The sequence below is a fragment of the Diadema antillarum genome, unplaced genomic scaffold, assembly GCF_040938485.1.
Source record: "Diadema antillarum isolate AM-2024a unplaced genomic scaffold, OU_Dant_1.0 scf00000038, whole genome shotgun sequence".
NCBI classification, from domain to species: Eukaryota; Metazoa; Echinodermata; class Echinoidea; order Diadematoida; family Diadematidae; genus Diadema; species Diadema antillarum.
Window position 1 is genome coordinate 3695528 of NW_027270927.1, and position 15523 is coordinate 3711050.

The 15523-nt window shown below is 38.4% G+C and overlaps 1 protein-coding gene across 1 annotated transcript in view; it reads left to right on the forward strand.

Annotated features, from left to right (window-relative positions):
* LOC139710331 (cyclin-dependent kinase 4-like) overlaps positions 1–13669 on the forward strand; it is a 56236-nt gene extending 42567 nt beyond the window's left edge. Inside the window, exons 3-8 of the mRNA XM_071622257.1 lie at positions 1146–1284; positions 5314–5481; positions 6445–6554; positions 7518–7568; positions 8351–8489; positions 13328–13669. Coding sequence (XP_071478358.1) covers positions 1146–1284; positions 5314–5481; positions 6445–6554; positions 7518–7568; positions 8351–8489; positions 13328–13663 — 943 coding nt within the window. The 3' untranslated portion in view covers positions 13664–13669. The remainder of the gene's footprint in view (positions 1–1145; positions 1285–5313; positions 5482–6444; positions 6555–7517; positions 7569–8350; positions 8490–13327) is intronic.
* Positions 13670–15523: the final 1854 nt, after the last annotated feature.

A 15523-nucleotide genomic window follows, 5' to 3' on the forward strand; every position in this document is an offset into this window, starting at 1 on the left:
ACAATGGGGAGAGTACTTTAGAGGAATTTTACTTAATTGTCACATTTTCTTGAAATCAGCAACATTAATGAACCATTTGTTCTGGACGGCACCATATTGTGAAAATGGACAAATTTGGATTCTTTGTATAGTTATAACTCTTCAAAATTCCAGTGGGGATTACAAATCATCCATGGGTACAGGTTGAAGCTCAGAGGTTAATTTGAATAAACAGTGCAACCTTGTATGAAAAGCTTTCCATAGGTTTACCTGAAATACTCAAGGTGGTTAATAGCCATTTGAAACTGATTTTAAAGATGTGACCAAAAATGTGTCAAAATTTTTGTAATTGTTTCCAAGGATTGAATATTGCATTGCAGCTAAAGATTAAATGTGTAACAGGAGCTCTTCCTCGAAAGCTCAGTTTCATTGATTTGTGTAAAAGTTGAAATAGCAGTTGACCTTTGAGTTGTTGACATGTAAAATATTTGTGTTTTTATTGTCTCATTATCTGTCTTTCCACCAGTCGACCAGTTGTTTTCTTTAACTACCTACATTATTTGATGTTTGCCTGTCTGTCCTCTTCCATCCATTCACCTGTCCATTCTCAGGTCTGTCCTTCTCTGCTGCATGGGGGTCATCCCATGAGACCGACAACCACGAGTCATACAGCCCACAAGTTTGTCATTGAAAACAGGTCCACGAGTCATACAGCCCATGAGTTCGACACTAGGCAAATAAAGCCCATGAGTTCGACACTAGGATAAAACAGCCCAGGAGTTCGACAGATACAACACGGGACTTAATGTGTTGGTCTCGTGGGCCTTGTTAGCTTAGTGTTGAACTCATGGGCTGTATGACTTGTGGGCTGTATGACTTAAGGGCTGCATGACACATGGGTGTCAGTCTCATGACGTGCACCCCTGCATGGGCCTGCTGTATAAATTTGCATAAATCGCATTTAGCCTAGCGTGCCCGCAAACAGCTGCTTTGGTATATACTGCTTTTCCTGGCTGCGGCCTGAGTGTCTAAAATTTGGGTTACCGCTAATATGCAAAGCACCATTGTAGATCATCAACGTAATTGAATAATCGCACCTGTCATAGTCCAAATATTCGTTACAGTTCTCATGTTTTTCTCCATCTTTCTTCCGTTCCTTTCAATAGGCTGCTTGATGTGTGCGACGGCCTGGATGTTGGAAGAGCAGAGATGATGCTGACGTTGGTCTTTGAGCTGATAGACCAAGATCTCGCCCAGTACCTGGACAGGTGTCCACCCCCTGGCCTTGGTCATGCGACCGTCAAGGTTAGTCAGTCTCGACCATCAACGTTAGTCAGTCTCAACCATGAGACACTCACAAAATTATGATTTAACTCGTCATTCCTTTGAGTATGTGAGGTTGATCAGTAGTTTGTGAATTCATGTTGCAGTTATTTTTCAACATGTACAACGTGAAATATAAATCATTAACTCTTTATGTGCCATGTTCGCACGTCTGACTCGGTCAACGGCGTGCCAACTTCGCATATTAAATTCTGCTCAAAATAAACGCACAAACCCGCCCAATCTGATCGATAAATCGCCAAATGCCGATGTACAATGAAAGCGTTTCTATTCCTCTAATATATAGCTAACATTTTATGTGGTGATTGAATATGAAGCTGTGTTCTCTACTGGATTTGCGTGTAAATTGAAAGTTTCTGTCACTATTTTGTGTGCAAAAGTCATGCCTTTACAGTAACGTAACTACTGGTCATGTGAAAGAAAAACAGTCATAGATTTGTCATACGTAATACATCAAAGCAAAGCTTGGCATTTTCTCCCCAACTTTACTCACTATTTGTCCATGCACAACAGAAATCTATAGAAGTTACATAGACTGGAAAAACAGAACCTTGTCTCAGAGCATGACAGCATTGTTGTCTCAGAATAATGTGGCACACAGGGGGTTCCCACCATGGCACATAAAGAGTTAAAGAAATAAAAAAAACTATATTGACAAGTAGTGCGCGATAGTATCTTGCCATTCAGATTTTAAGTGGAAATAACATTTCGATATCACTTGACTGTCATTGCAGTATCTTTGGAGCATTTCTGGAAAGATCTTCTAACTGGTTCAGAATGTGTCAGTGATTTCGTTATGAAGTTTCACATTTGCACCAAAATGATGTTGATTTTGGATTTGTGACAAAATAAGCAAAAGTACTTACTGTTCTTTTTCAACACATTTTATTTTTTAAAAATCATTTTCAACTTCATTTGTGTCCAATCTCAGAAACACTGGTGGAATGTTCGACCATGTTGCTGTATGATTGTTTTTTTTTTTCTTCGTTCTTGTAGACTGGAAACCTTGTGAAACATATGGCCTTTAAACTAATCATGTAGTTTTGATTGACATGGGGCTTCAGGTTTCCAACTTATTTTTTTGTGAGATAATGATAAATGTCATATGAATTATGAAAGAGCTTACATATAAAAAGGAATTAAAAGTTTATTTGATTCAAATTGGTATTAAAATGGCTGAGACATCCGAAAACAAAGAGGTCCCTAAAAATGGTGGGACTCACCTATTATTAGTACCGGTACCGCTTTGTCTTCCTTATTTTATATATCTCAGCCATTTAAAAACCAATTTTCATCAAATAACCTTTAAATCCTTTTAGAAATGTGTGCTTTTACAGTGTATTTTATATTCAAAGTGGTTTTTAATCATCCCACAAAAAGTTAGAATCTAAATCCCTTATCTCAACCAAAGCTATACCATCTCTCTAAGCACTGTGAGTTGTCCAAAGTGCTTCATCCCTTTAAGCACTGTGAGTTGTCCAAAGTGCTTGACCATCGTGTAAACAGGAAAGTACCCAGCAAGGAGTGGAAGGGAATATCCTGGTGGATTCTTTGCAACAGAAAACCTCTGGTTACTAATGGCGAGATGTCATTGCACTGCTGAGATGATGTATTTACTGCTTGATATACCACCACCAAAACAACAGCAATAACAACCATATAACAACCGCAACAACACAAGCAGAAGCAGCAGCAAAAACAAAAACAGCATGCAGCACTCCAAAAATGCCTGCATTGATACACAAATCTCATTGATACACAAATCTCCAGTGCCCTCACCTTGGTGAAGATTTTAAGACAATATGATATCGGATTATCATGCCAAGTGGAGCACTTAAGTTGGCGATTAGTATACAAATAGTGCATCATGGTCACGAGTGCCATGGTACCAGATTTCGCATGAGGTGAAAGATGAGGGAGTGTCCCGGCAAGGTGTGCAAGTGAATATCCTGGCGGATTCTTGGCAGCAGAAAGCTTCTTGTTTACAACAAGATGTCATTACACTGCTGTGATGATATATTTAATGCTTGATGTACCACCCCCCCAAAAAAAAAGAAAAAGAAAAAAGAAGAAACACCCCAAACTAACCACAACCACAGAAGCAAAAGCAGCAGCAAAAATAACAGCAACATTTAGCCTTCCAAAAATTCCCACGTTTTACACAAATCCCCAGTGCCCTCACCTTGGCAAAGATTTAAAGACAACATGGTATCTGAGTATCGTGCCAAGTAGAGCAATCAAGTCAGGTGATTAGCATACGAATAGTGCATGGTCATGAGGGCCATGGTACGAGATTTCACTAGAAGTGGAAGACAAGTTAGTGTCTCATCTTTCAGCGAGTGCAAAATCTTGTTCCATTGCTTGAGTAAAGACGATACACTGTTTCTTTCATAAAGCACCTCAGACATCAACGAACATTGTCTACTTCATCTTGCTTTATTGCTGATTAGCAATCTATATATTTCACATTTGCCATTCTAATGCCAGCTAGAATCAAGCTTGGTAGCTTAACCTGTTGAGGACGAGTCCTGAGTATACTCGGCCAGGAGTCTATGGGAAATGCGTGTTATAGCAAAATCAGCCCGTCGTCAACGGGTTAAAAGTTCTTTGAACCCCAGTTGCCCTGGCAACCACTCAGGAGCCTGCTCCTGCACTATATATAAGACCGCGCACGCACACATGCTTCCTCTTTCTTCTGCCAGCGCTTTGCATTTCAGATCTCCCCAGCAGTTCTCCGACAGTTGAGATAATATCCTTTTAAAGATTCAACTTGATTATAATGTCAATTTAATGATTGTTAATAAGCATATTTCTAACCCTTGAAATTCATATTTTGTGTATACTTTCTCGATTTGCTGACTATGATTTATACAATAAGCCCTTTTAAGGGCTCCAATTACTGGTAGTCATGCCGCCCAGATGAGATGGCAAATTGAGCAAGTCTCCGACGACCATTCCGTCCCGGCGTACTAGTGTGCTTTGGGACTATTGCCAATTCCTGTGTGTATATGTGTAGGTGTGAGGAAACATTTGACTCCCTCTGTGCCATGGTCTTTGGATAGTGTGTACAATGTTGTTGAGTTTTTAGAGCAGATCAAAAGGGCAAAGCATGGCTATCAAACTCTTCTTACATGAAATTCTTGTCAGTAATGACTGAAAAACTCCTTATCTCATCTTAAGATGGAAGTGCCTTATAGCATTATATATGTGACCTTGCATCACAAAACGAACAAAAAGGCGCACTTCTTGATTTTACGTGAAGACTCTAAAAAGGAGAAACGTGTCAACCAAGTCAATATTGAGTTTTTCATATTTTCTGAAAGAGGTACCCTTCTTCTACATTATTCTTAAGTTTGGGATCGTAAAATAAATGGGAAAGTGCATTTTCAGCAGCTTTTTTACAACCCTTTTTTTTTGTATAGTAGTGAGATCAGGTATGTCTCAGAGGCCCCTCTTCATTTCTTGAAAACCCTTTGCACACTCTTCACTTTCAAGTCTAGTAATGTGTGTAGGGATAAAGCCACTGCTTTGAAAGTTGGTATTAATCATGGATAGAATGTGCTTATTGAGCATATTTAATTTCAGCAATAATTTGGTAATCTCTTCATTGTTGTGGCTCCGGTGGTTTACACTCTGTCTTTGTCACATTCATCGCACATCTAGCACGGTTTGGTGAAGATTAAGCGCTTGAATAGACCCTGTACTTCAGAGCCTCTTTTCAAGGCTCACACTTTTCCAGTGTGTGTGCTTTCTTTCCGATATTTAGATAGGTTAGGAGAGTCCATTTGAGTTGAGCTATACATCATTTTAAAGCTGAGAGTCTGCTCTTTCAGAATCTGCTCTTAACTAAAAATTCGTCTCTGGCGACTTTTTGTTGGTTTTGTGATGCAGGGTCACATATACTGTATTCATATTCATATCCCCTCCTTTTTTTCTCTAATCCTCCTGCTCCTGCTCTGCCTCCTCATCCCAACGTCTTGCTCCTGGTAGTGTCTAATGAGTCAGATGCTGAGTGGTGTGGAGTACCTCCACTCTCACCGCATCACTCACCGGGACCTCAAGCCTCAGAACATCCTCATCACCAGCGACAACAAGCTCAAGCTGACCGACTTTGGTCTCTCGCGCATCTACAGCTTTCAGATGGCACTCACCCCCGTGGTCAGATTTATTTTCTTTTCTTTTCGACTGTATGTGAGCCTTATAAGGAGGGAAATATGCTTAGAGTCTAAGGCCTGAATTCACAAAGGTGGTACAATTGAAACCATAGTTTAAACCATGGACAGTATGTATGGAGCACCAAGTGTCGCATGGCCTATTTCGTTACGAAATCAGTCATTTTGTAGACTAAATGACCTTTTTGTTTAATAGTAAAAAGATCATTTCGTCAACGAAATGACTGATTTCGTAATGAAATAGGCCATGCGACACTTGGCGCTCCATACAAATTGTCCATGGTTTAAACCGTGGTTTCAATCGTACCATCTTTGCGAATTTGGGTCACAGTGTTGAAAATACATCAGAGAAAATCTAAATGTAAGAATTGGGTCAGAGACAGTCTAAATGTCAAAATTTGGTCAGATATCAGCAGAACTGCCAAGTCTCCCTGCTTCTGCTCCTGCAGGAGGCTTCGTTGAAAACTTCAGTATGTCTTAAAATGTCCGAGTTATAAAAATTTCCGTGATTTGGGTATTTTTACTGTTGCCCAGTGAGATGCAGACAACATGCAAATGTTTCCTTGAATTTGATGTGTGAATGTTGGCAGCCCTATATTAGCGTTATAGCCATCAATTATTAAACACTTTTGCTGAACATCTCAGAACTACATAAAGAGATTGTGGTGAGATAAAAGAGAAAAAATGCCTTCAGCCAATGAAATTTTCTAAATAATGTATTTCCCCAGTAATGTCTCTGAGTATCAGCATTTGGGGGTTGTATCCTATGTTAAAAGAGATTGTTTGTGCAATACTGTATACGCCGAATATTTCGTGAGGTTTTTATTTTCGCCAATTTAACCACTCGCGAAATCGTTGGGAATTCCCGATTTGCGAAAATTTAGACCCGCGAAATATGTGGCGTATACAGTATTTATATATGACGCTATCTCCCTGTGTGCATCGTCAGGTGGTCACCATGTGGTACCGTGCTCCCGAGGTTCTCCTCCAAGCCAGCTATGCCACACCCGTCGACATATGGAGTGTGGGGTGCATATTTGCTGAGCTGTATCGCAAAAGGTACGCACGCGGCGGTCCCTGGGATCTCCACATCATGTCTTCCCAATAAAGCCTGAAGATTCATAGTTTAATGTGTCGTCATGATGGTGTCGATATAAGTGCCTGGACAAAAACAACATCAATGCAAATAAGAATAACAAAATTAAGAGCAAAAGAGTTGCAGTCCCAAGAAAAAGCAAAACAGAAGGACTGTTTTAATAGTGCCCATTGATTTTAACAAATTAGCTGAAATGCTGATTCCATAACCCAAGTGCAGGCATTGGAAAAGCTTTTTGTTAATGACAGAATGTTTTGCAACTTCAGTGAACATCATTTGCCAAGCAATGTACTGTGTATTCAAAGATTACCGTCAGGAGTTGTGGGGGGGGGGGGGCACTGTTGTACATGTATCTTGATGACATTTTCAGGCATAGATTGAATTGATTGAACATGAACATGCTAGATGGATGCCTAATGCCAATTCCATTCACTTTTGAGACTGTGCTCTGTTGAAAATGATAATCAATTGTTCATTGTTGCCTTTTCTGTTTGTTTTTTCTTTCTTTGCTTTCATTTATTCAGTCATCCACTCAATTGGTCCTTCATTCATTCACTTTGGATTTTGTTTGATTTTAGTTTGCATTTTTTTTTAATAGTAACAATGTTTGTTCATTTCTAAATTTCTTGTCATTGTATGAGTCTTTTTTAATAACTGCATTTGTCTTGCAGATTGTTTGTGTAGTTATTTTTCTAAAGAAAAAATCTCTTCAAAGCTCAATGTTGAGACCTATTATGACTATCTCAATCTCTGAAATGTTGCACCACATTGATATCTCTCTGGAATCTAAGAAAAACATTACTTCAATTAACAAGTTTAATGACAATGGTGATACAATGCTGCGGTGATCCCTGACAAACGTGTGTGGCCTTGACTACTTTTTGATGAAGTTCTCTTCTTTTTATGTGTGTGTGTGTGTCTTACAGGCCATTGTTCAGGGGACAATCTGACAATGATCAGCTGCGGAAAATATTTGAGTAAGTGTTTCTTCCTCCCACCTATCCTGTTATTGTTGTTGTGGGTTTTTTTCTTTGATGAATGTTCCTGATTGTGTGTTGTTGTTTGTATCAGGTCATTTGAAAAAAAAAATTCTATTAAAGACAAGTAATTGATGAAGAAGTTTATCATGGCACACTTAGTTGGTTGATACAAATATGTATGTATTGTATTTGTCATTTCGGACACATGTTCGGCCATGGTACTACACGTGTAAATGAGGAGCTTTCATTACTGATATCATGTGGTTGTATATAAATGTGATGCTCTTTCTTTAATTTTTTTTTTGTCACCATTTTTGTAGGTTTTAGTCCTTTGAAATTCTGGCTTTTTGAAAGAATAAATGAGCCATTGTTTAGTGAGGTATTAAAAAATAAATACATACACTGAATCATGTCATAACCAAATTGACCATACACAGATTCACATGATTATAGTTTACAGTTTTCTGTGCTTCTGGAGAAGAATTGGTGCATGTACTTCGGTGTTGCTTTCATCTCTGTTTGTAATAAAGAGTGAATCAAAATGTAGATATCAACATGTGTTTTGCAGAAATTCTACCTTTGTGTCAGAATGTGAAGGGTTGAAATAGTTGATTCTCTATTAGCCACATCTTGGAATTTTCAACCTTCCCTCCATAATATTTCAAAAATATTGAGCAGAATCTGTCATATTCCCCATATGACCATGGAGCAGGTATACAGGTCAAGTCTATCAGTAACCCAATCTCAACTCATCTTTATCCCCCCAACCCTCCCCACAGAGTGATAGGACTGCCCCCAGAGGACCAGTGGCCAGATGTGGCATTGTCCTGGAACTCTTTTCGGTCTACCGGTCAGCGACCATTGTCAGACCTGGTCCCAGAGATCAGTCACAGTCACCATGCTCTGGCTCTGTTAGAGGTGAGTTCCTTCAATATTTCTGGCTTGTTATAACTGTACCTCCAGTATATGTGTGTGTATTGCGTGTGTGCATGTATGTACAATTGTATGTACCGGATATGTTTATGCAGAGCTTAACATTAGCAGTGGCCTGGGCCAACAGATTTCCAAAAAGGATATCTTCTGGTGGCCCAATCGGGCAACAAATATGCAAAGTTGATTGTTATGTTTCCTTCTATTTCAGGCCAATATATTTCATTCTCTGGCCCACTAAAGTTTCATATTAAGATATTTTTAGTTGGCCTGATCATGAGTGGACCACCAGACTAAAAAAGTTAGTTTTGAACCCGATTATATATGGAGAATTTGAATGAAAAAGTTAGGTCAACATCAAGTAGAGAAATATTAGATCTTTTCACTGATGCTGCACATGTTACATGAAAACAAATATCAGTGAACTGAAGACACTAAATTTTCACATACTTGAATTATTTTGTGTGTTTCCAACAGCTTTACTCTCAAATATCTGAAGTTGATGAAAATGGATATATCCTTTTTTTTTTCATTTAAAGGGATCGTATAGTTTTGGTTGAGACCTAATTTCAGGTTTCTAACATTTTTTTGTGAGATTATGAGAAACCTCTTATGAAATATGAAAGAGCGTGTAATTTTATGAGGAATTCAATGTTTGTTTGATGAAAATTGGTTTTGAAAATGGCTGAGATGTCCAAAACAGAGCGATTCTAATAAAGTGTGGAACCCACACTTTATTACGATCGCTTTGTTTTACTTTGTTTTTGGATGTTTCAGTCATTCCTAACCCGATTTTCATCAAATAAACTTTGAATTTCTCTTAAGATGGTATGCTCTGTACCATATCATAAGTGTTCTCTTGGTATCTCACAAAAAATTAAAAGGGCAATTCCATGGGAATGTGGACATGGCACTAAAATTTCAACTTTATCATATTGCAAAAAAATTACTCATTATGTATTACCCATATATTGAAGTTAAAGAAACTAAAAAAATCATATCAATCGGTCAAATATTTCCCGAGAAACAGCTACAAATGTCGAAGACAATTTTTCAGTCATCCAGATTGCTAAAATGCATGCTTAACTTAATATAAATTTTTTTAATAGAAAAATTCTGCTAGCACTTCAATTAATTTATTTTAAAGAAGCAAATTAGTTCTACTTCAGTCTCCCATGAGGAAATTTTTATGCCACCTTCAAAAAATTCTAATCACCACATGAAAGTTCAGCCCTTGAGCCATGTAACGCGAGTTACCGAAACAAGAAATATTTTTCATTCTGAAGGAAGCAGTGGAGGTAATTTGTTGGGAATCATAATTTTCTAAATTCATCACACCCTGATACTGTACACAGGATGCTGACTTGAATAAACACTGTTATCACATTAAAGAATGTCAATGAAAAGTGTAACGCGAGTTACCATGTAACGCGAGTTACTGGCATGTAACGCGAGTTACCAACTATAAACACAAGTTTCCCCCAACATAAGCAAATTTTAGCACTTAATTGAGCTAGATTGTGGTGAAAACAATCAAATGCAGTGTTATACACACTATGCTGGACTGAAACAAAGGAGGGCAGTCTAATAAACTGTGATTAGCATCAAGGCCACTGATCACATGCCACATTGAAGAGTCTAGCCAGGCTTTCACTGCATGTGTACATGTACAGTGTATCCAGCAGTGAATGAGACCATTCAATTTATCTTTTGAATTTTCTGCATCAGTATTACAGAATTTTTATTACAGAATGCTATAAAGCACAGCAAGTGTTGGTTCTAATCCTTGTTCGGTGGTCTTCTGAAGATGACACCTGTCCAGAGATCAGGAGGTTGTGGGTTCGAATCCTGCTCGAGTATGTATGCCCATGGGATGATTTTTTATCATGGCTACTAATAAAACACTGATCAATTCAGTGAGCTTATCAAAGATGATGTAGGGCAATTTGTCAATCAGTTGCAGTGAAAACATCTCAACGGAAGAATTTCATGAATTTGAATAATTACACAGTACCCACTGCATGCTATAAGGAGTAGAACCAGCACTTGCTGTCGGGCGAAAGCACAGTGGTCTAGTAGAGATGACGCCTGTCCGGTGATCAGGAGGTCGTAAGTTCGAATACTGCTTGAGTATGTACGCCCATGACTTTTTTTATCATGGCTACTACTAAAACACTGATCAATTCAGTGCTTATTTACGTCGATGTAGGGTAATAAGCCAGTTTGTAATTACACTGTAGCTCATGTACACATTGGTACAAATAACCTTTCTTTCTTCTCAGTTGGTTCGTCACTTCACTTGTTTTCAAAGCAGCATAATGCATAAGCTTGCACGACATAACGATTTATGGAACTTTTATGTTCAAAAAAAGAATGAACTTGCATTTAGATCAGGGGATCAGAATACTCCCATCAGTATATAATTTAGCAGGCATCCATTTCATTGTTTTGTATTGAATGCAGTAACAGCTTATTTCCTTTTATATTGCCAAATACAGAATGTACCATTCTTGCTGTGAGGTGGATGTGCTGGCAAGCATCATTTAGATAAGGATCGCATGAATAATCATTGCATCACAGATGCTTATCTCAGTGAATTTACAAACCAAAATGCCTGTTGGTACAAATGACCTTTTTTTGTTCATGCTCAAAGTGGAATTACGAACTGGTCTTTTTGTCAATCAGTCGCAAAGAAATGTACTAGTTTTCACTCCTCACAAAGATAGGATTTGAATTTTTGAAAGATTGTAAGCTTTTTTGTAAACTTGTAGATAGGGTTTGATACTTTTATGTTTTGTTTTAAAAAGACTTTCAACATTTTTCATCTTTACACTCTGAAACTTACAATGCACTTAATACACCTAAATCATCTAGATATTCAAATATATTCAAGGTCTCTATGAGGAGTGAAGCTCTTATTAGTCTTAAATGCACTCTTCTATTGGGTTTATTAGTAAAATATTTGTTTAACATTTATTCATTTTACTATCTACACAAATAAGCATCTCTCAGAATATTCAATGTGACAAGATTCAGTGCCATCAGAACAATTGTATGTCATCAATTTGAGTCACCCTGTGTTAGTGGACATAATGTAACGCGAGTTACCGACATAAAGGCTCCCTACATTTTTCCAGGTCATTGTTACTCAACTTTGATATTGTTAATTTATGAGTCCTAACCCACTATCAATTCAAGGTAGGAAAACTTTTATCAAGATTGTCTAGTATGAGGAGACTTTCCAAAAAGAGGTCTTCATAGAATTGATCATGTCCTTTTTGTGTAACGCGAGTTACCGAAATCAAATGATCCAAGAATCCCAACATGTTTGTCCTTTATTTTTCTTTTTGGATTCATTTAGTTGGTGTATGTCTACTTAACCCATGATGAAAAAAGTAACTTGTAGATCCTACCAATTACAAAGATATTGGCACATTATCCCATAAATGTACCCATTATTTGTAACGCGAGTTACCGTGGAATTGCCCAAAAGCCCGATTCTCATCTCCACCAATACTGTACCATCCCTTTAAACTTTTTTGTGTATGTGTATGAAAAAAATATAAATTATATAAATGCATTGTAGATGATGTGCAATGATATGTCCTGGCAACATGAAAAGTATTGATGACTGTAGCAGCTAAAGTCAATGAATGTGTTGATGGTGTAAAGTATCTATTTAGCAGCTGTTAAAATGTTTCTATTCAAAACTGAGGAGAGTAACATTTCATTTGCCTAGAAAAGGAATATGTGTGGAACTTAGTGAATTGATAAATGCCAGACTGATGACTTTTATCACTTGATGGCCAGTAGATGAGAACATTGTGATGTTCTGACATAAAAAAGATATCTGTGTTCTGCATAAATCCATGTATTCTGAAACCCGATTGGTCCTGTAGAATGTTTCTTATTGATTTCAAAATCTTGTGTGTTTATGTTTGGTCGTACTGTAGCTCTGTTTTACAAGCTTTCCTGATTTTCCATGACTTATTGATGTGAGATGACATTTGTCGAATGAGAAACAAACTTCCTCTTCAGTCTTGATGTGAAATATTTTGACAGGAAATGAAAGTTTACATCAGTTTCCTTTCAATTCTGTAAGACCTTCATTCATATTGTAATCATTGAAATGCATATAACTCTGTCAAGTATCATTAGTGATACATGTGTGTTGACTCACCAAGATATGTCATATTGTAAAATGCAATGATTTCTGTTACCATAGCAACAACTGAAATCTTGTAGAGTCTGAGTGATTGTTGCTGAGCTTTTGTTTTGTATGTACAATGATAATATATTGAGTTGCCTGTGTGAGAACACACAACATGAAACTCAGAAAGTCACAAACATGGATTATCAGCACTTGGCAATCTTTCACCGTTTTGATGTACTTCCTCTTTTTTATTTGGTTCAAGAAAGGGCTTTATTGAATGGCTCTACAAGGTCCTCCAAATAAGACGAGCAAAATATCACTTTAAAAATGAATTTGATTCTTTTTAAGACAAGGAAAATAAAAACTTCAAGTTTTTGACTTCAGAGGATTTTCTTTAAAGGCTGATGGTCATACATATGTTACTACCAAGCTCAAAACCCACAAAAAGTAGGTCAAGTGAATTTCCACATTTCTACATAGATTGAAATAGTATCCTCTAAGCTCTATAATGATAATTTGTAACAATTGAACCATCCTATTTATAAACCTATTCAAAAAGTGATTAAAATGAGAGAGATTCACAACATGCAGTTTCATAAAAAGGGAGATAAGAGGATTTAAAGATAGACTTAGAGATAGAAAAAGATTTGTTTGTTTGTTTTTTTGTCTGTAGAGCATGCTTGCATTCAACCCTGATCACCGCATTACGGCTGAGCAAAGTTTGAGCCACAGCTACTTCTCCAGAGTTGACAAGGATGACGACGACGATGATGAGGATGATGATGATGATGACGATCAGGAGGAGGAAGAGGATGAGGATGAGTTAGAAGAGGGTAGTGATGATGATAAGGAGGATGGAAAAGAAGAGGCAGGAGAAAAGGACAGCTGTAGGCAGCCTGAGGCTGCTGCGAGTGCGTGCGGTGTTTCCCCGAGCAAATCGTGGTCACAGCCGGATGGCAGCCCAACCTCCTACATGAGCAGTCAGCCAAGCAGCATGCCGGAGCGGTGAAGTGGGATGATGGGTGACTTTTGTCTAGACAACGAAAGAAAAAAAATGGTGAAGCTGAATAAGGTTTCAATGCACCAAACCATCATTAGCTCCCAATTAATGTGTGCCATTGCAGAGCCAGCCCAGCCTTTGTTTATTAGCAGCCTCGAGGGCGTGGCCGCACAGGGGTAGAGAGGACAGGTGTTTCAGTGAAGCAGCGGTCAAAGTACTCTCGTTGCGATGGACAGATGGACGTGGTTCGGTGGACAGTGATCGCAAATTGACTGACTGTCGATGTGGCGTTATTTGTGTTTGGTTCATGGTCCAACTGAGTCGCGTGTTCACTGCCCCAGCATTTTATGTGCTTGAAGGGGACTTCAGTGGATGCTAATGCAGCTGATTCAATCTGCCAAGGTTTTTTGTTGAGCAGAAGTTTACTCTTTCTGTCTTTATCATTATTGTCTTCTCTGTTGTTTTGATAGAGACCAGAAGAGCACAATGTAAACGTAAGTAAGCTTTCTTGGTCATTATGTGTTGAACTAGACTGTATGGAGTTTTGATGGATGCAGTGTGTACATGCATTTGAGTTCTTTTCTGTAAAGTATTAATTGAATTGAATACGTGTATTGAATTAATATCAATTTTCTTCTCTTTTTTTCTATTTGTCTGTGGAGGCTGCTCATTTTTTGAGTTAGATTTTACTGTAAGTTTTGGTGACCACAGTGCAGATCAGGGTTATATTGTCATTCAGAATATTCATGATTAAATTATAAAGAAGGTGCATTAATGACAATGCAGCCAGAGTGTGTATTCAATGCCATGGAGGATGTTCGTGTTGGAAGAACACCATTTCTCGAAGCTCTGCTTTTTCCCAGAGATAATGACCATTTTCTGGTGGACATGGCATTACGGTCATACCTATGTATGTCACTGCTGCTGTAGTCTGCTGCTACATGTATATACTGTACAAAAGCATTCACGGCTCACTACAAGTACTGTCTGTGCAGTGCCATTGAAAGTTCTTTGCTGTGGTGTCAAACTTAAATATTTGGTGTATTTGACCCTCGGGGGAGGGGGGTCCAGTGGGGGAAAAATCAGCAACAATTTAGGTTGCTGTCCCCTGGTTTTTCACCACGAGTTGAAGTTGAGACTGCTACTGGTCCTTCTGTATGATCCAAGGATGTTGATCTCTGTATGGACTGCCAAGAGAATTAAAGATGCCACATTCAGGACTGTGGACAAAAAGGGAGGATCATTTGATTCGAGATTCCCCCTTCCCCTCCCCTACAAAGAAAAGACCCCTAGAATAGAGCGGTACAGTACCGGAGTTTGACATAAAAGTGATAGTGATGGATTTTCTGCCAGTGGGATCCCCTTTCTGCCATGCCTCTGCGGCTGGTGTGTTGTGCCTATGTGTGCCTTTGCCCATTACTCCCTGCAATGATTTTGTAGTGTGCTTCTTTCCGGAGGGCCCAGGTAGGGTAAACTCCCTAAAGCCCATAGAGTTACGCAACAGTACTGTGTATGTCATATATTCAGTGACACTAATTTCTAGTGTGTCAGGACTTCCCGATGATCTCACAAGTGGTTAAATTCGCGATTGTAGAGTACAGTAATATTACAAACTTTGTTCGTGTGCTGTGTGCTGAGTACTAGTTCATGTATGCTTGCATGTCGCATTCCCATTCACTCAAATTCGCGAATAGCACCGAACTCGCAAAATTCACAAATATAATAAACCCCTCGAAATATATTCCAGATACAGTAATTTGGAATACTTCACACCATTATGTTCTTCTGACTGATCATAATTATTTGCACTGCAAAATTCCATTCTTTGCCTATTCTAGATTCTTTCAGACATGTGGAGGAAGAGCCAAC